The sequence below is a fragment of the Clarias gariepinus genome, chromosome 24, assembly GCF_024256425.1.
Source record: "Clarias gariepinus isolate MV-2021 ecotype Netherlands chromosome 24, CGAR_prim_01v2, whole genome shotgun sequence".
NCBI classification, from domain to species: domain Eukaryota; kingdom Metazoa; phylum Chordata; class Actinopteri; order Siluriformes; family Clariidae; genus Clarias; species Clarias gariepinus.
Window position 1 is genome coordinate 18,525,825 of NC_071123.1, and position 25,891 is coordinate 18,551,715.

The following is a 25,891-nucleotide window of genomic DNA, read 5'->3' on the forward strand; positions in this document are numbered from 1 at the left end:
AAACAACATTATTTTTATTATCGTTGTTTCAGTGAGACACATTTTTATTTTTCACTGGAAGTAAACGAGAGTATTTAAATTCTGGATTTCCGTAGACTGCAGGGTTTTAATGGAAAATTCAGTCCAGAAGGCCTTGTTTTAGACTCATAATTCCAGGTTAGCACGATCTTTGTTCTTCACTGTCTGATTTTGTCTATGGCTAAATTTTTAAACACAATTTTACTCACTAAGACAAAAGTGTTACACAGCTTTAAGGTCTTACCTAGTACTGTCAGCGAAATATTGTGATATATTTTATATATTGTTTCTGTAAAGCTGCTTTGCGACAATGATCATGAATTGAATTGAAATATATTCTGACATATTGATAATTGGGTGAAACATTTTTCATCAAGGTTGCCTTAAAATTATTTTGTATTAATGTGTTTAATCTTCACCAAGATGCCAATATTTAGATTGTTTCCTAGCAAGTCAAATCTAATTTATTGTATTATCCCAGTCATACTTGGCTTCTGCTAATTTCCAGCCTTGCCTATATATAAAAGCTGACTTTTATACATATTTTCAATTATAACCTAAAATATCATCACACTTAATTAGTTTTAAATTTACTAAGATTAGAAAACAAAAACACCCAGTACTCCGAAAGCTTTAAAGATTTATGTAATTAAACTCGTGAAAATTGCTTCGAGATAACTAACATAAAGCTTAACAAAAACTCAGGAGATAAACGTTATTTAAGAACATGCTAAACAGTAGGATATGTTTGATATGGCATCAAAGTGAAAAAAATGTGTAATGCAAATGCTTAAGAAAGAAAGAACCAAAGAAAGTCCTTCTAATCAAATTCAAAAAAAGGATAAAAGATTGTTGTCCTCAGTTGTCCTCAAATGCCCTGGCCCAGGTGGTGCTCATGGCTAATAACTCCTAGTCCTGCTAATTAGCTTGTCATACACGTGGGGATAAATAAGCACTGAGGCATTGAGTATTATGTTGCTACTGTATCTACAGCACATGGCATCAGGTGGCAACTTGACAGGGTTAGAAGTCAGCAGCCCTACAGGCTATGCGGATAAGATAAAGTAAATCTTTTTTTTCTTCTGTCTCTTACCTTTCTCCTTTCTTCTGCCTTATATCTCTGTCATTATGTAACACATACATTCGGTCCTCTAACAATACTTTTCTGATTTCCTTGACTCGTAACAGGAGAAACGAAATGACTGACCATAGAGACTCTAAATTCCTCTGGCAGTCGAACCATCCACGATGGCATGCAAAACCTTACACAGAATTGAGAAAAAAACTGAACAAATCAGATCAACATGACAGAGAGGACCCACCCACTAGGACATGTGCATCCACATCTTCAACCTGTGTGTTGTGTAGACATTGTTGGAGGGGGAGTTGGTTTTTCCTGCCTCTGCTCATTTGCTGTTATTTGCCCTGTGAGGTTTGGGGTGCCACTTTCAAAATTGCCCTGGTGGGACCCTGGACATGTGACCCCATGTACTCCAAAGCCCTGCCTGACCTGGCAGCTCGGTTGGCTATGGCCCGCATCAATAAAGACCCCTTCCTCAGTAAAGGATACTGGTATGATTACACGTTGATCAATGAGGACTGCCACACTTCCAGGGCTTTGGCCCGCTTCATTGAGTTGGAAGGGTATGGCTCTGTTTTCCTTGGGCCAGCCAACCCTGGATACTGCACCTCTGCTGCTCTTCTGGTGAAAAACTGGAATGCGGGTCTCTTGTCCTGGGCATGCCTGAAAGCCAACATGAATGACGGACCATACCCAACATTCCTGCGACCTCTGCCACTTTCATCCCGGGTGCTGTTTGCTATGCTGCGCTTCTTTCGCTGGGCACATGTAGCCATTGTGTCAGAGGAAAATGACATATGGGAGGCAACTGGACAGGAGCTTGCTGCCTCATTGCGTACCCTTGGCCTACCCATCAGCACTGTGGTTTCCATTGAGATGGAGGAAGGCGGACCACGGAAAGCCCTGGAGAAAATTCGAGAGGCAGATCGTGTAAGAGGTGTGTGGTTGAAAGGGTATTTGGATTAATATACAGTCAGGTCAAAAAACCTTTGGACAGTCCCACAATTTTAAAACTATCGCTACTGTACCCCGCCATGATGGATTTGCAATAAAGGATGTGATTGCATTGTAGACTTTCAGCAAACCAAAACAGTGCATTAACCGTTTAAGAATTAAAACCATTTTCCTACAAAGTTTCTCCATTTTCACAGGCTCAAAAGTGAATGGGCATCTGACATTTGGTTTGTCTTACAGTAGATACGGTCTGTGTCTTAGTTATTTTACTGTATGACAAAGGTCTGAAGTTGATTACAAGAGTTGCAGCCAGGGGTAGCTCAGTGGTTAAGGCATTGGACCTTCGGTTCGGAAGATCCCAGGTTCAAACCTGACAACCACTAAGTTGCCACTGTTGGGCCCTTGAGCAAGGCCCTTAACCCTCAACTGCTCAGATGTATAATGAGAAATGCAAGTCGCTCTGGATAAGTGCGTCTGCCAAATGCCTAAATGTAAAATGTAAATTTTTATTTGGTAGCTGTTCATGTGAGCAGTTTATAAAAGTGCCAATTCAAGTGAAGGAGACCATCTAAAAGACAGAAGAAAACCAAACAATCTTATCAAGGTTCTGATAGAGCAGAAACATCAATTTGAATTATACTTAAAAATGATGAATGCATTAAAGGCCATGGAAAACTAAAGTGATTACAAAACTTTCTCCTTGGTGATGAAAGACTGCTTTACAAAATTGAGAAAACTCAAAAAAACTCTAGTGGAGGTAAGAGCACTACAATATAGAGAGGCCTTCATTAATGTAAGTACAGAGAGTTTACCTCAAGATGCAAACTACTGGTAACAATCAAAAACAAAAGGGCTAAATAGTTGCACAAAAAAGTCTGTCTAATCTTTAAACAAGATCACCTGTATCAGAAACACTGGAAGTGAATTATATGCAGGTCAAATGACAAACATGGTGGTGGCAGAATTATGACACGATGAAACTGGGTCGTGATTGTTTATTGATGATCTAACTACTGACAGAAGCTTTTAAGGTATACCGAGCCATTTCAGTCAAATGCTGCAAAACATATAGGACAGTGGTTCACAGTACAAATAATTAACAACTCAAAACATACCATGGAAGCAACCCAGGCACCTGACCTCAGCCACACCAAAACAGAAAGGTTTCCATTTACTGAAGACAAAGCTAAAGGTAGAAAGACCACAAACAAACAGCAAATGAAGGCAGCTGCTATAAAGACGTGGCAAAGGAGCTTAAGGGTGATGTGCTTGGGTACTTGATTTGTGAAAACTAATACAACAATTTAATTTTAGTTTTCTTTTAAGCTTTTCAATGTTAAAATGGCAGAAGTTGAAAAGAAATTTATATAGTTTCTATAAAGGTAATGTCATGTTTTTTTTAATCCCCTTGAATTCAACTAAAATTGAACTTAAAACAATTTTAATGACTTCTTGATTGCTTCACTTGAAAACCATTGTGGTGGTGTACAGTGGCATAAATGCAACAATTGTGTCACTTTCCAAATATTATCAATCTTATTGATTATCCTGAGATTGTCCTTCTTATAAACAATTATAATTTTGTTTGTTTTGTTACTGTGTAGAGATAATAAGTCTGTACAGTGGAACCTCGGGTTACGAGTAACGCGGTTTACGAGTGTCCCAGAAGACGAGCAAAGATTTTTAATAAATTTTTACTTAAAAAACGAGCGTTGTCATGGTTTACGAGCTCTGAGTATCATGTGTAACGCATGCGCTTCTTATTTTGACACCGAGCGTCACATCATTACAACTGAGACAACGGTTTTTCTCTCACTGGCGCTGCGGGTTACATCTCCCCTGCTGGGTCTTAGTGCTCGTCTTTTACTGGTATAATCAATCCGTGTGTGTGTGTGTGTTTCTTTCTCTTGCGCTGCAGAGTGTGTGTGTGTGACACCGCCGGTTCTCACACACACACCCACGCTCTCTTTCTCTCTCGCCTTTACTGTGTGTTAGTGTTTAAGTGTGTGTTATGTGTGTGTTTTTCTTTCTCTTGCGCTGCAGAGTGTGTGTGTGTGTTATGTGTGTGCGCGCATAATTTGACACCACGCTTGTTCAAACACAAACACACAAACGCTCTCTTTCTCTCTCGCCTTTACTGTGTGTCACTGTTTGAGTGTGTGTGTTATGTGTGTGTGTTTTTCTTTCTCTTGCGCTGCAGAGTGTGTGTGTTATGTTATGCACTCTCGTTGTTAGTGTGTGTCAGTTTTTGAGTGCGTGTTATGTGTGTGCGCGCGCCTAATTTGACACCGTGCCGGTGCACACACAATCTCTCTCTTCCTCTCTCTCGCCTTTAATGTGTGTGTGTGTGTGTGTGTGTGTGAAACAGAGAGGGGGTGCTTCACTCACACACAACCGGCACGGTGTCAAATTACACATAACACACACTCAGCAGCGCAGGAGAGAGAAACACACACACACAGCGCCTGTGCACATAAATGGAAACACTTATTGGTCGGGATTTATTTTTACTTTTTTTAAGGTAACATGCAGGTTAATACTTTACTTTTTGTGTTAACTATTTTTATGTATTTATTTTTTTGGGCTGTGGAATGAATATTTTTATTTCTAATTAAAATTAAATAATTTTACGAGTGTTTTGGAATACGAGCCCGCTTCCGGAACGAATTATGCTCGTAATCCGAGGTTCCACTGTATTGCCAAAGGAAAATTAAATGTAGGTTTTCTGAATGAAAGAATGCTAAGTAGATTTATTTCTTAAAAAATGTTTAGTTCTTTCAATTCTACTTCCCCAAACCCTAACTTGTATTTAATTTTTATTTATCTGTGTCTGTCATTTTAGTGATTATTATGTGCATGCACTCTGTTCTTATGGGTGGAGAAGCTCAATACAAATTACTGACAACGGCAATGAGCATGCGCATGATAGATCGTGGATACATCTTCATCCCTTATGATACCCTATTGTATGCACTGCCATATAAAAATACAACCTATTCAGTACTCGCCAATGACACCAAACTGCGGCGGGCGTATGATGGAGTCCTCACAATCACTATGGACCAAGGAGAGCTGAACTTCTATGAAGCCTTCAAAGAAGCCCAGGATAGCTACGAGATCCGCAGCAGTGCTGTGCCCGAACAAGTGAGATTTGGGGGTGGGCTTACAGTATGCCTTACATTAAGCTTGAAATAAAAACATATTTGTTTGTATATCCCAGTGCTAGGGACATTTGAACTTAGAGATCAAATGTGATCAGGTGTCAAATGTTGCGTTGGATCATTTAAGGACCTTTAAGGGTTCCTTCAAAAAGAGGGAAAAAACATTATGGTTCCAAATGGAACATAAGTACTTTTGCCAGTGCTTAAAACATATTAAAAAGATTATCTGTATAATTATCTAAATGGTTGGAATCATTTTGAGATTTTCTTTTCTCGTAAGGTCTCTCCATTCTTTGGCACCATTTACAACATGCTGTATTACACGGCCATGGCGACAGAGACGAGTAGGTTGGCTGGAGAAGGCCGACGGGTAACAGGTGAGGCTCTGGCCCAGAACATGGGAGGCTTCGAGTTCAGTGGCTTCAATCAACCCATCTCGGCAGGCACCAATGGCGAGGGTATGCAAGCACGCTATGTGGTGCTGGACACAGATGGCACTGGTTTCACCCTCCAGCGGACCCATGTCCTGGAGGCGCCGCACACATATGGGAAATTTGGTGCACTCAAGTACATGGGGAAGTCCATCCACTTTGCTGGTGCCTCCCCCAGCACTGACCCCAACTGTTGGTTCAGCAGCTACGTGGCCTGCAGTGGTGGTAAAAAAATTTCTTATTGAGAATTGGTGCAATTTAAAGAAGATTTAATTTATTAACATTACATCAAGTACTTAAAAAACTATGGAATTAGATTTTCTTTTTAAAGAATAATAAAAAAAGATTGACAAGAAGGCGGCATGGTGGCTTAGTGGTTAGTGCTGTTGCCTTGCACCTCCAGGGTCCGGGTTTGATTCCTGCCCTGTACAGTACATGGAATTTGCAGGTTCTCTCCTTGGTTGGTTTCCTCCCACAGTCTAAAAACATGCAGATTAGGCTAACTGATGTTCCCAAATTGACTGTCGTGTGTGTGCCCTGTGATAAATTGGCATTCTGTATAGGGTACACCAGCCTTGTGCTCCAAGTGTCCTGGCATAGGCTCCAGGCACCCAAATGAATAAGTGGGTAAACTGAAAGGTAATAAGGATATTTGCAAATCAAAAAACTCACATTAAAAGAAAAACAGTTTTGTTTCTGAATTTGTTACTTCTGTTCCTCAGTTTTCTAGTTTCAATGCTGAGCTTTCAGTTTCTTCTGGCACTTACAGTGCCACGTCCTCATTGGCCATTGGTATTAAGCAGGGGGTAATGAATGGCATCTTCATTACATGTGTCCTCTGCAAACACTTTATATTAGCATACACTCCACTTGCATACTCCAATTGCATGCAGTGTTTACCAGAAACCTTGTCCATAGAGTCTAAGAGCATTTTAAAGCATCTGGCCATAAAGGAAGGACTTCATTAACCGCAAGGTAACCCTGCCCCAAACAGCAGCTGGCCAATGAAGTCACACTCATTAACAGCTGGCCAAAGAGGAAGTAACAAACACCGACATGGTATAAAACTTTTTTTCTCCTTTTTTCGGCCCTGGATTTTAGGATTTTGGTCTAATAATTTGGTCTAGAATCTAATTCCATAGACAACCATTCAAAGCTGCAACCATACTGTAATTAGCATCTTACACTATATGGGCAAAAGTATTTGGCCAAACCTGGTTATTATTGAATTTAGGTGTTTTAATCAATCAGGCCCCTTATTCCCAATGTTAGTGCTTCAGCATACGAAGACACATCGGACAATGCTAATCTAACTGTGTGGCAACAGTTTGGGGACGGCTCTTTCTATTCCAGCAAGACTGTGCTCCAGTGCCCAAAGCAAGGACTATAAAAACATGGTTTGATGAGTTTGGTGTAGAAGCACTTGACCGGCCCACACAGAGCCCTGACCTCAACCCCATCGAGCACCTTTGGGATCAACTGGAATCAAGATTTCAAGCCAGGCCTTCTCGTTTAACATCAGTGTCTGACCTTATAAACGCTCTGCAGAACGAATGGGCACAAAGTCCTATAGAAACACTCCAAAATATTGTGAACCTGTGCAAAAGGGGGACAACGTCCATATTACAATACAATGTCATTGCAGGTTTTCCCAAACACTTTTGTCCATATGGTGTATTTAGCACCATAACTATTTTACTTGCAATGTTATTCTATTATATATCCATTGTCTTTATTTGTTGCTGTATTTTCACAGCTTTACTAGGTCCTTTCTTTCTTTTTGGGCAGGAATGGATGGAGTGACCTTCTTTTTCCTTTGCCTCCTTTTCTGTGCTTTATTTGCTGCCGGTGTTTTCCTGTACCACATGAAGTAAGAGATCATTTATGTGGTTAATAGTTCAGTTCTATTTTGATTCTTCTCCTCACACAGTCAGGTCCATAAATTTTGAAATGATGATACGTCTTTTTGGCATTTGGCCTTTGTAGACCACCACTTAGAACTTGGTTTGAAACACAAGTGACTTTTAGCTTTAATTCAAGAAGTTTCAAAAAAAAGGGTGATATTACCCATTGAACAATTACAGTCATTTACATCCACACCCCCATTTTGAGAGGCTCATATAATTAAAGTATAAGCATAATTACAAAAATAGGAATTGCTTTTTATACTTGGATGAAAATCCAGAGCAATCAATGATGCCTAAAGTCTGAGACCCATGGACATGAACAAGATGCTGAGTTTTCTCCAAGAAAGCTTTGCTGGATGCTTTGTCAGAACTTTACTGCAGCTGACTTCAGCCTTCATCTTCTGCATGTTTATGAGTCTTGCTGCCTTGTGTTTCATTTAAAATTTATTGTGGTGGTGTACGCAGGCCAAATGTCAAAAAATATTAATTGTTCCAAAACTTATATTCCTTCCTGAAATTAACCACCTATAAGTATTGTCAAAGTGTTTGGTGAGTCGATAGACTTTACTAAAAAAGTCACTGGAAGGCGCAGCTATGATAAGATTATAAGAATACTGTGAAAATTATTTGTTCCTTTGAAATTAGTGAAAAGCAAATCTTACACATACATCCTGAGTTTCTCATTGTTCTCTGCATTTTGCATGGTTATGAGATATACACCATCTTGCTTGATACATATTTATGTTTTTGTATGTAGGATGACGGGACAGCTGGGTGTGTTGGGAGGGTTTGGAGGGGGAGGAATTTCAACCCCCTCTAAGATAGTGCTTACACTGGATGACCTGGTCTTTATTAACACTCAACTAAGCAAGAGGGTTAGTAAAACTGTACCACCATGACCTCGTCCTTGATGAGGGACGGTCATAAAATTGTTATTATTGCTAAGAAATAATAATGTAATGAAAACGAACATTGGTCGTGAGCTCAGTCCTTCTCTTTATATCCTCCACCCAAGGCGATACATTTCTTCAAATGATAGATACGCTTTGAAGAAGCCTTCTATTTGGCTCTTGAGGAAAAGTTCCACCTGTTGTCTTTGAAATGCCTGCCACAAAGTATTTTCTTCAAATGGAAGTGGAAGAAGTCATTGGGTGCGAGGTCGGAGTAAGGGGGATAAGGCAGAAATTCGTACCATTTCACCATTTTGTGGGTTGAATGGGGGTTGTCATGAGAAGGCAAACCCCCTTCATGAACATTCCATAATGCTTCGCCTTGTTTTGGACCCTCTAGTTTTTTAAACAAGAAGTTGTAGTTTTTTCATACGATAATACTAATTTTATGACCGCTACTCGTACATCTTACCTAATGGTGTGTCCTACTTTTTTGCTCATTTTATCTACTACAAACGTGACCTCTAATGTATGGACTTTGATATCAAAGACGGCACAAACCTGTGATAAACCTCTTTCTGTGTCCATAGAGGCTAAATGAAGAGAGTACAGTGAAAAATCAGTTAGATGACAAAACCCCCCGTCAGTCTGTCTCGGGACGAAGTTACTTCACATCCACTCCCGAAATTTCGAATGTGGCTGTTTTTGAGGTGCGTGAATACAGGAAATCGTACTGGCCTTATACTGTACACCATGCATTTTTTAAATAATGTGTATTGTTAAAAGTAGTTTATTCTTACTGTATGTTGTGGAAAGTTTGTACAGTGTTTATACATTGTATGTGTAGTGTTCTTACAGTATATGTTGTTTGTTGGCAGGGTGACTGGGTATGGTTAAAGAAATGTCATACTGTCACAGAGATCACCGACAGCACACAAGCCATCTTCATCAAGGTAAGATAGAAAAGCACAAAGAGTGAAAGAGTGGCAGAATTTACAGTATTAGCAAGTGGTTAAAGAATAAGTGAAAGAACACAGACAATAGCTGAGCTCACATGTACAATATTTCCTAAACTGATTTTTGATTGTTTTGATTAAAGATTTTAACTTAACTGTTCACAGAGACACTGATCTGATGCAAATGAAAGCATTTAACCAGAATGTAACTTTTTTGACACGTGCAATGCAATACTGCCTTTAATCTGCGGAAAAATAATAGAAAAAGTTTATTCAAATGTGACAACTAACAAATTGGTTGATTTTTGTCATCTTGGTATATAAAATGTGTCTTGGGTGGGTAATAAAAATAAACCTACATTTTGTGAAAAAGATATAATAATTCTGTAGTAGTTCTATAATAATAATAATAACAATAATATTAATAATAATAATAATAATACTGTAGACGTGATTTTGTCAGCAAAACCCTGGCAACCCTATTTGAGAAAATATAAATTCATTGATGATCTGATGAATTTAAAGATGATTTAAACCGGAAGGGACTGTTTGCGCAAGATAACATAAACCTCAACAAGAGAGAAACAATCAGATCAAATATTTTCTTATTGAACTGAACATATTACTCTTACTCAATCCTTTTCTATACAACTTATCCTATAAAGGGTTGTGGAAAGCCGGGAAAATTGGGGAGACTTGGGGCGTGAGGTGGGGTACACCCTGGACAGGGTCTATTCCATCACAGAGCATTGAACATATTATCAAAGGTTTATTAATTCTCTGTTTTAATTGGTTACATAATGCATTTTTATTCTGATTGGGCCATTATTGGTGAAGATTTAGGGTTAGTTTAAACAGTGCTAATAAGAATAGAAGGCTTACACCTTTGCACCTTATACTCTGTGCAGCTGAGGGATATGCGTCAGGAGAACCTAAACCTGTTCCTGGGCCTGTTCCTGGACTCGGGGATATTCGGCATTGTGACTGAACACTGCACAAGAGGCAGTCTGGAGGACTTACTTAACAATGAAGAAATGAGACTCGACTGGATGTTCAAATCATCTCTGCTTATGGATCTGATCAGGGTAAGACAAGCAGAAAACGAAGGAAAGAGAGAGGTTTTCTGTTTAAAAAAAAACATTTATGGAATTTCTTTTTGAAATTAAAAGTCGCAACATAAAATAAGTCTTTTATTTAAACAAACAAACCATACTCAAAACCACAACAAACAAAACACTGGCTCGTTCAGCATACACGTCCAGGAGTTCTTCAAGTATAACCCACGGTACGAGAGCTCTAGAAACAACACACACAAGAAACATAAGGACTGAAGCTCAAGGTCGTAACACAGGCTCGATAGACCACAGACAGGCTCTAATACCTGGGACACTAAACAAAAGTGCTATGTAGTGACACAGGCTTTAACACACACGGGCTCTAACACCCTGAGACATTTGTTTTACACAAGCTTGATGTGGGGACACTAGCTTGAAAACATACAACCTTACATACGTTTGACATCAAACTTAAGCTCTTTAAGATGGGATAAAACCTATGCGCCTATGAGCGATACACACACATACACACGCTCCTATGAGCGACACACACACATACACACGCGCTCCTATGAGCGACACACACACATACACACACGCTCCTATGAGCGACACACACACATACACACGCGCTCCTATGAGCGACACACACACGTTCTATGAGCGATACACACATACACACGCTCCTATGAGCGACACACACATGTTCTATGAGCGATACACACATACACACGCGCTCCTATGAGTGACACACGCGCGCCCCTATGAGCGACACACACATACACACGCGCTCCTATGAGCAATACACTCGCGCTCCTATGAGCGACACACACATACACACGCGCTCCTATGAGCAATACACTCGCGCTCCTATGAGCGACACACACATACACACGCGCTCCTATGAGCAATACACTCGCGCTCCTATGAGCGACACACACACACACACGCGCTCCTATGAGCGACACACACACACACGCGCTCCTATGAGCGATACACACACACTCAACACACATACATGCTCCTATGAGTGACACACGTGCTCCTATGAGCAATACACACACTCACCTATGAGCAACACACACCCACACACACACACCTATGAACAACACACACTGGTAGAACGTACACAGGCTTAGAGCTGTGACTGACGACAGGGGGAGACACTAGAGACACGAGGGAGAAACAAACAGTAACTGGAAATAATATGACACTAAACACAGGTAAACCCAAAGATACATTTAAATACATTCCCCCCAGAAAACAAGCATCAGAGCCAGCTCAACATAAATAAACCGAACAAAAGGCCCACTAGACAGTGTTAATGCTCGACCCAGTTTCCCAAAACTAACAGCTTTTTTTAACGTCTCTAATTGGCTGCCTCGGCGCAGGTCAGCTCCTTTAATGACCCCCACAGTGCCCTCTAGGGGCAGTCCCTTACAGCAAACCAACGCAGATTAGGAAGAAATAATGGAAACTCAAATTATTCATTCCACAGCCCCAAAAAATATATACATAAAAATAATTAATACAAAATATAAAATAAAAATAAAACAAATTAACCTGCACTTTACCTTTTAAAAAAGTTAAATAAATCCGAAGATAAGTGTTTCCGTTTATGCGCGTAGGCGCTGTGTGTGTGTGTGTGTGTGAAGCAAAAGTAAGAAAAGGTGAGGAATCAGCCCCTCCCCTCTCTCTTTTCTCATCTTACACAGTAAACCATCCTCCTCTCTTATTTAAGTTTCTCACACACACACAAACACGTTAATGGAAAAACTGTTTTATCTGAGGAAAATCGCTAATAACGCTCGTGTGAGTGCACGCTAATAAAATCACTGCTGTAAATAAAAAAAAACACCTGCACTTTACCTTTGAAAAGAATCGCGACAGAGCAGTGTTTCTGTGTAGCGCAGAGAGTGTACGTGTGTGTGTGTGTATGTGTGTGAAGGCGAGAGGAGGATGGTGCATGTGTGTGTGTTTGTGTGTGTGTGTGTGTGTGTGTAAAGGCGAGAGGAGGAGGGGTGTGTGTGAAGGGGCACGGTGTCCAATGACGCACGTGCAAACACATAATGACTGGCTGATATACGGAGAGAGAAAATGGATCTTTAACCTCTCCAATGAGATTTGCTTTTGCTTTACACCCACGCTGTTCACACATTCATACAACACACAAAAGAAAATATGGTTTATACACACACACGGTCACAGTGTTATAGTAAACAGTACACGCGTGCACGGATGTTGATTATACCAGTAAGAGACGTGCACTAAGACTCAGCAGGGGAGACGATTACCCACAATTCTGCAGCTCAAGAGAGAGAAAAAACATTGGCTCAGTCGTGATCATGTGACACTCAGCGCATGTCTGATACATGATACTCGGAACTCGTTAAACCAAGACTTGTCCGTTTTTTAAGTCAAAATTTATTAAAAACCTTTGGAACTTGCAGAACACTCACAAACCACGTTACTTGCAATCCAAAGTTCCACTGTAGATCTTTGTCTTCCACCTTTGACTATGATTAGCAAAACGTGGTAAAGTGGTTAAGTTTCACATGTAGCATTTCCAGACAACAGAAAAAAAAGGTAACTTTATTTAAATTCATAAATGGGCCTCATATTCTTTTGCAAGCTAACTTATCGATAACGTTTACTCACGCTGCCACTTGGGCCTCACCTCATCCGCTCCGTAGTGATGTGTCATCTGTGAATGAGTCGACTCTTTGAATCAGCTATTGTTATCGTCTGTTGTAGATTAGTTCTGCCACTAACTTTAATCAAATTACATTTTAAGGGAAAGGGCACGTGGAGTGAATTGATTCTTCGAATATTAGAAGTCAACTTACAATTACACAATTGAATAAAAAATTGATTATATTCAATAATATAACAGAAAGTATGCATTGTTCTGATGTTTTTTCCACGTATTTTTGTTTATCTTCTGTCCTTGGTCTGTTATCTCATTGTTGCCTTTCAGGGAATGAAGTATCTGCATAATCGGGGTATTGTTCATGCGCGCCTGAAGTCTCGAAACTGTGTTGTGGATGGCCGGTTTGTTCTAAAGGTGACAGATTATGGTTTAAACAAGATCATGAGCTCCTTAAACATCATGCAGGAAGACGACAAACCAGAGGGTGAGACTTAAATACTTGGCCATGCACACCCTTTAAAAAGCTACGCTACATGGACAAAAGAACTTGGAACTTGGCCAATTATTAAACTCAGGTTTTTAAATCACGCCCCTTATCTTCAGTGAAGGGCAATCTTAATGCTTTAGCATACCAAGACATCCTGCACAATGCTATGCTTCTAACTATGGGCAACAATTACCTTTTATATTTCAATAAGACCAGTGCACAAAGTAAGGACTATATAGACCTGGCCTGATACAGTTCAACCCCATCAAGCACCTTTGGGATGAACTGGAATGTAGATTGCGAGCCAGGCCCTATCGTCCAACATCAGTGCCCGACCTCAGAAATGATCTACTGAATGAATGGGCACAAAATATCATGGACAGCCTTCCAAGAAGAGTTGAAGCTTTTTATAGCTGCAAAAAGGGACCAATTTCAGATGGTGTATGTATTTGAATACAATGTCATTGCAGGTTTGGCCAAATACTTTTGTCCATATAGTGTGTTTTAGAGGTCTTTTAATCAACATCCAGACTGAGTTTTTAGAATCTGAATGTATTTATAAGTTGGTGGATCCCTTCTTTATCTTTTTCTACCTGCAGATCAGTTGTGGACAGCCCCAGAGCTCTTAAGGAGTTTGACGCTGATGAATGAGGGAACATTTAAGGGTGATGTCTACAGCTTTGCCATCATCATGCAGGAGGTCATCTCTCGCTCTGCTCCCTTCTGCATGCTGGACATGCCGGCAAAAGGTCTTACACAATTATATTTTTAGTTCAATTTAATATGCATAACAGTTTTATAGCTCAATGTCAATATTGTATCTGTTTGAGACTGTGGAATGCCTGTACAACCTTGAATACATCTCTGAACACATGCATTTTGAAACCCTAGAAGATTCTACTTACAGTAATGTGAGCATGGTTGTGTTGTGTGCAGAGATCGTAGATAAGATACGCAATCCTTCTCCACTCTGCCGACCCTCCGTATCAATGGACGAGGCTCCACTGGAAGTTATTCAGATCATGAAGCAGGCCTGGAATGAAGATCCACAGCTGAGACCCTCATTCGAGGAGATCTTCAAACAGGTACAGGCAGGCCAGCCATTAGATGTTATCAAAATGTTCCGGATTGGGCCCCTCATGCCCCTCCCATGCCCACCAACACTCACCCAGACTTAGCTCTAACATTAACATGGACAATTTCAAATAAGCATTTGGGGATCAGTGTTTAGTGACACACAGATTAAGTATTTATTGATCATTTACAAGTCCTATGTTATAGTTCCATTTAGGCCATGTTCATTTTTTTCCATACATAGTATGATTATAAAGCAGAAAGGTCATAAGGCATTACATCATAACATTATGGATAAATAGTGCAGTTCACTATCACCTATAATTTTATTGGCCAAGTGTTTCTAATGAACCATTTTCACAATAACACATGATGGTTTGAGGTCTTATGCAAACTGTGTTTTAATTAGAGGAATACATTTTTGAACTTTACTCTCAGTTATATGAGTCAGTAAGTAAAACTGTTGTTCATCCCATTTAAGGGTCAACCATAAGCCACTGCATGGGTCCACCCTGAAACTTGGGCCTGGCTCATCTGTACCCTTTGACCCCTGTGACAGAGGGGCCAGGTACAGGAACATACAATTATAAGCAGAGATTGAGTTTATATGATAGAAACAGTATAAAGTATAGATAGGTAGATACATTCAAAATAATTTGGCTTCATCACACCACTGTGACCTTTTTTTTATTCTACATACAGTAGTGCGTTGCACACGTTGGTAATGTCACTCTTCCTCTATACAACTGTATACTCAATATAGTCTCCATCACAAGCGTTGCATTTACACCATGGTTGAACCCAACTCTTGACTCCTCTTTGGAAATCCCGTTTGTCGCAGTTGATGCATTTACATTGATGGCAGATCTCTCACGACAGTTTATTCTCATTCTATGTTTGTCTCATAAACCCTCGTGCATTTTACATTGCTGCAGTTTAAGACCATCAGTAAAGGAAAAAAGACTAACATCATCGACTCCATGCTGCGAATGCTGGAGCAATACTCCACCAATCTGGAGGACTTGATCCGCGAGAGAACGGAGGAGCTGGAAGTGGAGAGACAGAAAACGGATGCCCTTGTGGCCCAGATGCTGCCCAAGTCAGTCTCTCTCTCACACAAACACTGACAAACAATGGAGCCAATCATTTTAAATTAATTTAGTTCTTTTCTTTCCCTCCCCTGAAACAAGGTCTGTTGCTCTGGCTTTGAAGAAAGGGAAGCCAGTGACACCAGAGCATTTTGCAGAGGCAACGTTGTACTTTAGCGACATTGTGGGATTCACCACCATCTCAGCCCTGAGCGAGCCCATCGAGGTGGTGGACCTACTAAATGACCTCTATACCCTTTTCGACTCTATCATTGGCATGCACGATGTCTACAAGGTATTGTTGCATCATAACAAAAACAAAAAACCTAACTAGACTTTTTTGTCATTTTTTGGTATTTTTTTATGAATAAAGCCTTTCAGAGTTGTTACATTAGTTTTTTGTCGTATGACATCATTTAATATAGATGATATAGCCACAGTATAAAAACAGGTTTAGTGAGATACTTTATAAAAAACGTGCTCAAGGGTACAACACTGGTGCTTTGTAAATATGTAGATGCATGAGTAAATTTGGATTAATGTTTGAGAGTTGTGCTGTTTCACATCTCTTTCACTTATATTTTTTGGTGACAGGTCGAGACAATCGGTGACGCGTACATGGTGGCATCGGGAGTTCCGACCCGCAACGGCAACCGGCACGCGGCTGAGATGGCCAACATGTCTCTGGACATCCTGTCCTGTATTGGCACGTTCCAATTGAGACACATGCCCAGCGTCAAAGTAAAAATCCGCATTGGACTCCACTCTGGTTAGCCATTATTTTGGATTCATACACAAACAGAGAGACAACATTTTTATCTGCAACTTCATACAAACAATGCTATCTTAAAAAAAGTGTAAATAATGCAAGACAACACTACACTGTATATACTTAAGATATACTCAAGTTTAGTAATACTGTCCTGTCTCTACCACAAATTATTACCTGCAGCTTTTAATATCTCACGTTACAGATATAAATCAGAAGTTTTTAGCTTTATGTTTCCTATTATTATTCTTTATATACTGTAAATTAAAAAAAGGTTATGTCTGTACATTAATCAGAACTTGGCTTTTAAATAATATCTTTATGTTTTATACAATGGAGCAGCAGAAGCCAGTCTCAGAAAAATGTCTGTCTGTCTGTCTGTCTGTCCAGCCAGAGTATGTCATAACATCTACCTTTTTTTTTCACTTATTCAGCACATTTCCTTTGAGGTGGGCGTGGCTATATGCATCAATCAATAGAGCCAATCAGCGTGATAGTTAACTGAGTTTGTGGAAGACACAGAAACAACCATAATGCACCTACAAGTCAGCCGAACACATACAAAAGAACTGTTTAACTGCTATGCTTAATATCAATGCATTTAAGCTATTTTATGAAGATCTGAATATATTTCATGATATACAGAAGCATGTTACACCTTCTAACTGGCAGTGTATTCTATCATTAAGCTTTTATTAAAGTCAGAAAGGTTTTTCGTTTTTGTCCTTTGATGGACAGGCGTTTGGAGTGAGACACCATTTCTAGGCGATATCCAATTAGTTTCCTCATCCAATTATGCACCAGGTGCCCATCCCTGAGTCCATTACTGCAATGCCATTAACACAAAGCAGCCTGAACTGCATGCGTACTGCTTTGCCATACCGTCTATTTGCATTCACTTGTTTGTAGTAAGTTCAAATTAGCATACAGCTTCCTGCTAATAAAAACATTCTATAATTTTTGTTCTATTTGTATGTACTGGTTCTGGTATGTGTGTTATAGGTCCGGTTGTAGCTGGTGTGGTGGGGTTGACAATGCCCAGGTATTGCCTGTTCGGGGACACCGTCAACACAGCGTCTCGAATGGAATCCACAGGGTTGCGTGAGTACTCAGACGCATCACGAGTTTTATTTTTAAGCTGTGCATAAGGTGATGTAATTTTATGGCTCTTTAGAAAACTCTTTAAAGCAGGTTCCAGTTGCTTGCACTTTCTTGCCCGTAAAACTATACAGATGGGCGTGAGTAGGTGAGTGGGTGTCTTGAGACAGGCTTAGAGAGCTTAAGCTGCAGAGCACACCGTAATCTTTTAAGGCTATCAGCCGAATTAGAAAGAAAATTCTGCCTTAGTTGAAAAGTAAAGTAGCGACCTCACACAACATGTTCTTTTTTTTTTCTTTCCCTGAACCTCTCTCTCTCTATCTCTCTCTCTCTCTCTCTCTCTCTTTCGCTCTTTGTCGCAGGGCCATATTATAATCAAGTTGATTGTAATGTTGATGTCTTTAAGACACTATGGCTGCAGGATTTTTATTTTTTTATGTCAACCCATTTTCAGTTTAGCTTTTGGCACTAGGATTTTTATACTTTATACAAGTATTTTTTTCTGTAATATATAATTTACTTTCAGTTATTTCCCCCTCGTTCTCTCTCTCTCTCTCTCTCTCTCTCTCAAGTTTTGGTAAAAATAAAAACGCTATCTTAAGTTAAACAAAGAAACAGTTAGACTTTGGTCCCTAACTTTTTTTTTTCTTGTTGTAAAATCCTCCCACTAAAATAATTTAATTGAACAGTTAAATATCTCACCTTCTAATGTAAAGCTTTGTCTGCAGTCTTAGATCATGATTAGCAAAACTAACTTAGCTAAACATTAGCACATAGCATTGTAGCTTCTGTAGTGCTGTAAAGTGGTTAATTTTCACACATAACACATAATTTCCAGACAACATATGTTTAACTTCATAAATTATGAATGAATTTGAAATTAAATCACTTTTTTAGTAAGATTTTAATAGTTTATACAAGTACATTTCTCTGTAATAAACAAATAGTCTTTATGTTTAACCATCAATAATTCATTCAGTAGTTTTTCTGTGGTGTGTGCGCTAACAAACAGACAAACAAACAGACAAAAATACCCTTACCAATATTTATATTAGTCATCTAGACCCATATAGAGCCATAGTGGTTAGCACTGTGGTTTAGAACCTCCAGGGTTGAGGGTTCAATTCCCTTGGGTCTGTGTGCAAGGAGTTAAACAAACTATACTACACTACAGTATATAGGTGTGTATATAGTTTTTATTTTATTAGTAAAATTTTGGTCACTTTTTAGTAGTATTTAATTTTACATAATATAAGTATATTTTTCTTTAATATATAATTTAGTTTGCCATGTTTGTGCAGAACGTGCTGCACTTCCTATCAGACAGACACTACCCCCACGTCACATGACTATCTGCATCTTAGGTACGTTTTAGGTTAATTAGCACTAGTATTTATAGCACGCCTGACACACACAAAACTTGTGGGTTTTTGTTTTCGTTGCTGGTCATGCTCTTTAGTTTATGTTTGTTTTCAACATTGTTCATACCTGTTTCCATGGTTGTGTCTTTTTTTTTGTGCTTTTATTAATTAAGAATTTGCACTTAATTCCTATGCTGCTACAATCCCTGACTAAATGCCTGAAGGGCCATGTAAGAAAGGCTTAAGGGAGTCCTTGCCTACCCCTTGCCCTACGCCCTACTGAGAACATTGTTCCACTTTTCCACTCAGACCCTACCCTGCTGAGGATACCCTGCATCCAGATCCTTTCTATTTGGCTGAGGATGTTGGTCTGACTTCTTGCTCCACCGAGAACGTGACTCTGACTCCTCTGGAAATGTCAATCTCATACCCCTCCCTAAGACATTTCTCCTCCACCCTGCTTTGTGCTGCAAGTTCCTTCCACCCCTTCCTTCGCAGAGAACATCGATCCCTAATCTGGCCATGTAAAGACCATGGCTCCCTCCTCTGGCTTCTTGGAGAATTTAGCTTCCCCCCTGTCCTCACTTTGTGATTAATGTTGCTCCCCTTTGCTATCACTAATGGCTTCACAGTGGCTGTGACAAAACAGGCAATGCAGATGTTAAAAAATGTCGCAAGCACAACACTGTTGCAAGACATCTTGAGAAATATCTGCATGTCCATATTGTTTGATTACAAACAGAAGTTTTGCTTTGATTTTCTTGTGAAGTAGGAATTAACTAATGATCATCGGAATTTCTAGGTTGTGACATGTGAACATAACAGAGTAGTCATTTCTCATTTATTTAACTATACGCCATCCTTTGCATGTTAAGAAGATGGTGCAAATAAAGCGAAAAAGATAGTAGAAATGACAAGCCCTTGTTTCCAGATACAGAATGTACATGGACAGTGCAGACCATGTTAAGACACTGCTGACTTCACGTTGACATTTTCCTACGTTGCCTTTTTTTTTAATGGTGTTGCTTGTGATACCTGCAGCTTACAGAATACATGTCAACCAGAGCACAGTCGACATCCTGAGAGAGCTCAACCTCGGATACCAGCTGAGTTCCAGGGGAAAAACAGAACTTAAGGTAGAGTTAACACACACCTTTTATACTGTGGTGCTGTTAAATTCTGTAATCTGATTGGCCAGGGAGTGTTCAATATATATATATATATATATATATATATATTTAAAGGGGTCATACGGTCCTACATGCACTTTTTCAAGCTGTTTGGACTGAACTGTGTGTTAGGAGAGTGCGTACACAACCACTCTACGATGATAAAGAGCCGCCCAGTGATTTTCTTTTCATTTATTACAATAACATGCCCCTTCTGAAATCAGGCCAATCGCAAATGCCTTGCCGTGTGACGCCATACCGACAGAGGCCGCTCCTACTATAGTTGATTGACACTGGTGTTTTAGCAAAGACCCGCCCCGAGTGAGAAGAAGTTGTCGGCCATTGTTTTTCGCAGCTGGAGCAAAATGCTTTGTGGGTAATGCTTTGTGGGTAATGCAGTCCATAGCATTGCCCACACTGGACTACACTCCTGTGGCTATACCCCACGTGTGTTGTGAAGACACGCCCCACAGAGGGGGGGGGGACCAGGGGGGGCAGGCTCAGCAGAGATCATAAGCATTTAAAGGAGCATGTACTGAAATAGGTTGCTGAGAACAGAGCTAGTTTTTACCAGGTAAAAGTAGTGTTTTTTTACACAACCATTGAGAATTTTTAATTAAAGTATATTACAAAATTTTCATTAGGACCCTAAAGAATCATAATAACATTTAATGAAAAATGGGACTGGATGACCCCTTTAAAGCAACAGTTCTGTGTCTGTTATGAATTGTTTCACGGATATTTTATAACATTAATTATACAACAATCTGATTGGACATAAGACTTTCCATTAGTATGTATAATAGACGGTAACAGCACTGGGACAGTTGACTATATGTTTCACTCCATGTCATAAGTGTTCTAATAACCATTAACCATTACACTAACACTTTGGGTATAAGTATGTCTGAGCAGTGCTACGGAGAGAGCAGCTGCCTGCCAAATCTCACATTGAAAACCACTTACAGAAGCACTTTCAGCAAAAAAACACATCTGATAATGTTATGTTGTCCGCAACAACACTCGTCATTTCGAATTCCCTCTATGTTTGTTTTATTCACACCTTAGGCAAGCTACAAAGATAACTAGCTTGTAACACACGGCTGAAACCCAAATTCCTCTGTAATCCCTGATCAAGGGCACTATTTAGTGTGTAGAACAAGTTATTTTATTCCCTAGTGAACTAGGTTTCCATTTAATGCAGTTTGGAATTTAACTGGAAATTAATGTAGCTTATATTTTAAAGTGGAATAAGTGGTAACATAAATACCAACTTATGAGATTTAAGATTTACAGGACTGTCCACAATCTCCATGGTTCATTTTCCTCACCTTTTGGCTATATACAGTAGTTACCCCTGTTAGTAGTAATTGTTGGGCGCCTGCTGCGCCAGTCGCAGTTAGTTGGTTCCGCCAGTTATGGAAGGATATGTGTTGGTGGAGCAAAATATCTGGTTAAATAAAAGAAATACAAATCATAATCTGTTGATAATAAATGGGGTTTGTGGAATGAATATATAAAAGCTGTATCACATTTGAGGTCCTGAATAACAGCATGGTTGTAATATTTTCAATACTTGGACAGCTGTACTGATATCTCAGCATGCACAACATTCCACAATATGGAAAATTAAACTCATGGTTAACAGGAAAATTATAAACTTTGGAATGGTCCCAGTAATCCCATTTCACAAGGATCTGCACCACATACTCCTGTTGTTGATTATTTTCCTATAACACCAAATCCTGCTGCGTTCTATCCCTTATATTTACATTGTTCCTTGTGATCAGGGAAAAGGAGTCGAGGAGACATTTTGGTTAGTTGGAAAGGACGGATTCACCAAGCCCCTGCCTATTCCACCAGATCTCACTCCAGGGTGAGAGTCGGACATGCACAAACCCTCTCTGATGACACAATCCTATAAGGCTTTATAAGTCCTGGGTCATGTTACAGTGGCATAAATCTGTGTAATGTGATGTCACACAGGGCGAGTAACCATGGCATCAGCTTGGAGGAGATTCCTGTGGACAGAAGACAACGCTTTCTGGACCGACAAAAGAAGATGGGTTAAAGAAAGAGGTTTAGGTACTGTATATGCAAGAACTGTACATTCATTTACTTTGCAAAAAAAAAAAAAAAATCATTCAAAAGCTCTGGCGGAAGTCTTATCAGATATAAATGGTAATGTACATTTGAATTTTTATATTTAATATGCAAAAGGTTAGGGCAGTGGTGGCAGAATCAAGATTTTAAATCTGAGTTGGGTTCGAGCCCCGCTGCCATTGGGTTCTGCTGTGGATCAGGGAAGAAGATCCTTAACCCTACGTCCACCCCAAACTACCCAGCAGCTGCATGCACTGTCGGTCCCGGTGGAAGGGCATCGGGAGTAAAACCTGTGCCAAGTTGTGTGTAGATAGGTTGGTCCGCTGTGGCGACCCCTCGACAGGAGCAGCTGAAAGCTTAAAGTTTTATTTAATATAAAATGCTAATAATGCTATTTTTTTAAATAATCCCTTGATTTCCTTTTTTTTAAACAGGGCAGCACATATGTCTAAATAATATAATGTTCTCTTTTTATAATTCTGATTTCAATTTTCTTTATGAGTCTAATTCTAATTTTGAAAATAAAAAAGACCTCATTTTAAAAAATATACAAAAATTACTGTTACATTTTTGTTAAAAAAAAGTGATTTAGAAGTAGTCAGGACATAGAGTTACAGTACTTCTCATTAAACTGCTATTTAATCAAACTGCTGTTCTGCAGCGCCCCCTGTCGGATTACAGAAGATGCACACACCTGCATTGCAGTACTGCCTACATTTCTGACTTATAAATTTCCTAAATTGCTTAAACTAGGTTGGAGAATTAAGATTATATAAAAAAAAGTACATAAATAACTACTGCCTTGATTGTGATTGCATGCACTTGGTTTAATCATCATCATTGTTATTTCTACTTGCTAAATTTTATGTTGTGCATTTCATATTTTGCACAACATTAATTCAATCAGAAACATCAACTGCAATCTGGATGAGGAGAAGTGTGTATTGCTGTTTTGCACTTAGGAGCTGTTTAATAATAAACGAGCCCACACTTTTAGGTGAACATTATGATCCGTCTCTCTTGTCTAAAGAGCTGCTTTCTTGGAAATGAGGACAAGACAAATAGATACCCTGATGCTTTCAGAGAAAACTCTCATCTCTCAGCATGTGCCTTATTACAGTACACAATAATATTCATGCAGGAGTGATTAGTGAAGCTTAGTCGGTGCAAATATATAAAACATCTTGTTGTTTTTTTGCCATTTGTTAAACAAATGCAATGCAGAATATTATATTGAAATGATCACAGGCTTTACTTACAATCATGTCTGGTGCCGGAATAAAACAATGTTGTGTACTGTATGAAAAGAGACACAATTCCTATCAATAATATAAACCTTTAAAACACACACACACACATATATGGGAGCAGACCATTTCTAAAAGTAGTTCATGAATATTCATTTGCACATTGAATCGTAACCTCATGTTCCTTTGTTGCCATGCAGGCAGTGATGCTTATCTTCCCCCCGCCAGCTGCACACGGACCTCTGGCACTCAGGAACGGATTCAGGCATAATTCAGGATTGGGTGGGACGAAAGAAGATGCCCTTATTTCCTCATACCCCTACTACTCTCTGATGCTCCCAAAACATACTTTCAGAGATGTTTTTCCCCCCCAAGGATATTATACTGCTTCAGCCTCTCCATATGACCCACTGCCATTCTGCCACAGATTAAACCAGAATGTAGCCAATACACTAACTAATGCCTGTTTAGATGTGTATCTAAAAAAAATAAAGCTTTGTAGTTGTAGTCGGTGTTTAAATCAGATTTCTATTGAAGATAATTACGAATTGACAAAAGGACAAAGAAATTGATTAAAAGATTACGTATGATGTATGATTATGATTTGTGGATGTTTTTACATTTCATTTTGTAAAAAAGTGGAGGAAACTAAAAAAAGAGTCTTTTTTAACGAGTATTTACGTTATTTGCTTAGAATATTACAAGTTAGAGCAGTATAACTGAGAGAGATAAGAGTGTGTCACATTTTAACTAAATTTCTACACTTTGTGTTCATTTTGGAAAAACTGTTTTAATTTCCGAATTTCAACCAACGTTACGGGTGGCCAAGATTACACAATAAGATATCAAATTCTGTAGCCGAAAGAACAGGATAAAACTCTCTCAACCTTTTCAGATGCTTTATAAAGCTTTTTATAGCTTGCTGTATAATATCAATTAAAAAAATTCTTGCCCCAAAGTTAATATAATCAAAACGTTCAGCCTAACAGGAAATCCTGTTATCACACACACTTACGACGTTTTTATCATCCGACCATGTGTACATGTATTGTGACGTGCAATCCCGTTTTCTTATCATGACAAAGCCTGAATGTCTTGTTCATCACCTCCACGATGATGCACAACATTCAAGCTGATATATGGAGCTCAGGGAAACTTTGCCAAGGGTTCTTGGATGTTGTTATTCCTCCAGGTGCAGTTTTGCTGGACTGCAGGATCACCTGCCACGTCTTTGTGTGCTGAGCTTAACTGTTTGTTCAGGTTCTGAAGTAGGCCATGTTTTCTACTGCAGGGTTCTGTCACTGTAGAATGTACAGTAGTTAATGTCAGCCTGTGAATCTGAGATATCGCTATGTAAATAAAATTGGTCTTAGCAAGCATGGTCTTAGTGAGCATCTTGAGCTTTTTTTGTAAATAATGGTAATTAAATTTTTTCCAGAAATAAAGAATAAAAAAATAATAATTGGTCTTAGTGGAAAAAAAATGCTTTGTTTTTATTAATTTGCATAAAGGTGATAGTAATCCTCCCCCTCTCTTGCAAACACACACACCATTACTGTACTACCCTTATAAGTTTATTTGAAATTGACTTTGTTTAAATTAAAGGGAATGTAAAGAGAAGTCTGTCTGTATATGTAATGTACTGTAGATACAGTTATTATTGATAGCATACTGTTTTAATGTTTACTGTTAAGTAATGATAATTTGAACTCTTAATTTCTTTTCTTTTTTTAAATGTCAATCAATAGTTATAACAATTTTTGGGGTCACAAATAACCTCAGCCTATATTACTAATCCAAACATCAATAATAAACATGTACATTATTCCCTGGAAAAACATCTCTCATTAGAATACAGATTATATTGGAATCTATTGGAAACTAATGAAATCCCCTTCCAGAGGATATGAAGGTATCTGCGGTATCGACCACAAAGTAAACGGTTTATATCAGTGGGATGGTGACCTAGTGGTTAGCCCTGTTGCCTTGCACCTCCAGGGTCAGGGTTTGATTCCCGGCTTGGGTCTGTGTGTGTGGAGTTTGCATGTTCTCCCTGTGCTTGGTGGGCTTCCTCTGCGTATCCTGGTTTCCTCCCACTGTGCAAAGACATGCAAGTTATGTAAATTGGTGTTCCCCGAATTGCCTGTAGTTCATAAATGACACGGAATATATATATAGTGAATGACAATGGGGCATCGTGCTGTGTGTTTTCATTCCCACACTACATTCGCAGGTGTGTTCCCCTTTCCTGATTTTTATTTTACTGAAGACATCCAAGATATTAAATAATCTCCTCTGAACAGTTGATATTGAGATGTATATCTGCTACTTCTGCTCTGTAAAGCTTCATAACGGCTCTAATCTGAGGTGCTGTTTGTTAATTGGTGATTTC

General features: G+C 39.2%; 1 protein-coding gene across 2 annotated transcripts; it reads left to right on the top strand.

The window, feature by feature from the left end:
• gucy2d (guanylate cyclase 2D, retinal) lies at positions 1-24,913 on the top strand. Of its 2 annotated transcripts, XM_053485876.1 has the most exons (20): positions 1-156; positions 1,207-2,036; positions 4,896-5,197; positions 5,495-5,870; positions 7,434-7,515; positions 8,310-8,427; positions 9,033-9,152; positions 9,321-9,395; positions 10,307-10,483; positions 13,431-13,587; positions 14,190-14,339; positions 14,527-14,675; positions 15,600-15,763; positions 15,855-16,047; positions 16,347-16,521; positions 17,524-17,622; positions 20,022-20,116; positions 21,940-22,025; positions 22,136-22,234; positions 23,700-24,913. In XM_053485876.1, exons 2-19 carry the CDS (start codon positions 1,217-1,219, stop codon positions 22,218-22,220), a joined length of 3,423 nt encoding a protein of 1,140 aa, XP_053341851.1. In that variant the 5' UTR covers positions 1-156; positions 1,207-1,216; the 3' UTR covers positions 22,221-22,234; positions 23,700-24,913. The 2 variants fall into 2 exon arrangements, 1 of the variants encoding a protein (XP_053341851.1); XR_008356299.1 differs by lacking the exons at positions 21,940-22,025; positions 22,136-22,234; positions 23,700-24,913 and having other exon boundaries at positions 16,347-16,493; positions 20,022-20,107.
• Positions 24,914-25,891: the final 978 nt, after the last annotated feature.

Bases quoted from the DNA above. Each gene is read 5' to 3' on its own strand.
- gucy2d (XM_053485876.1), top strand. From the start codon at position 1,217: ATGACTGACCATAGAGACTCTAAATTCCTCTGGCAGTCGAACCATCCA. The intron at 13,588-14,189 runs GTGAGACTTAAA...TTCTACCTGCAG, and splicing joins GGAAGACGACAAACCAGAGG to ATCAGTTGTGGACAGCCCCA. The intron at 17,623-20,021 runs GTGAGTACTCAG...TGATACCTGCAG, and splicing joins AATGGAATCCACAGGGTTGC to CTTACAGAATACATGTCAAC.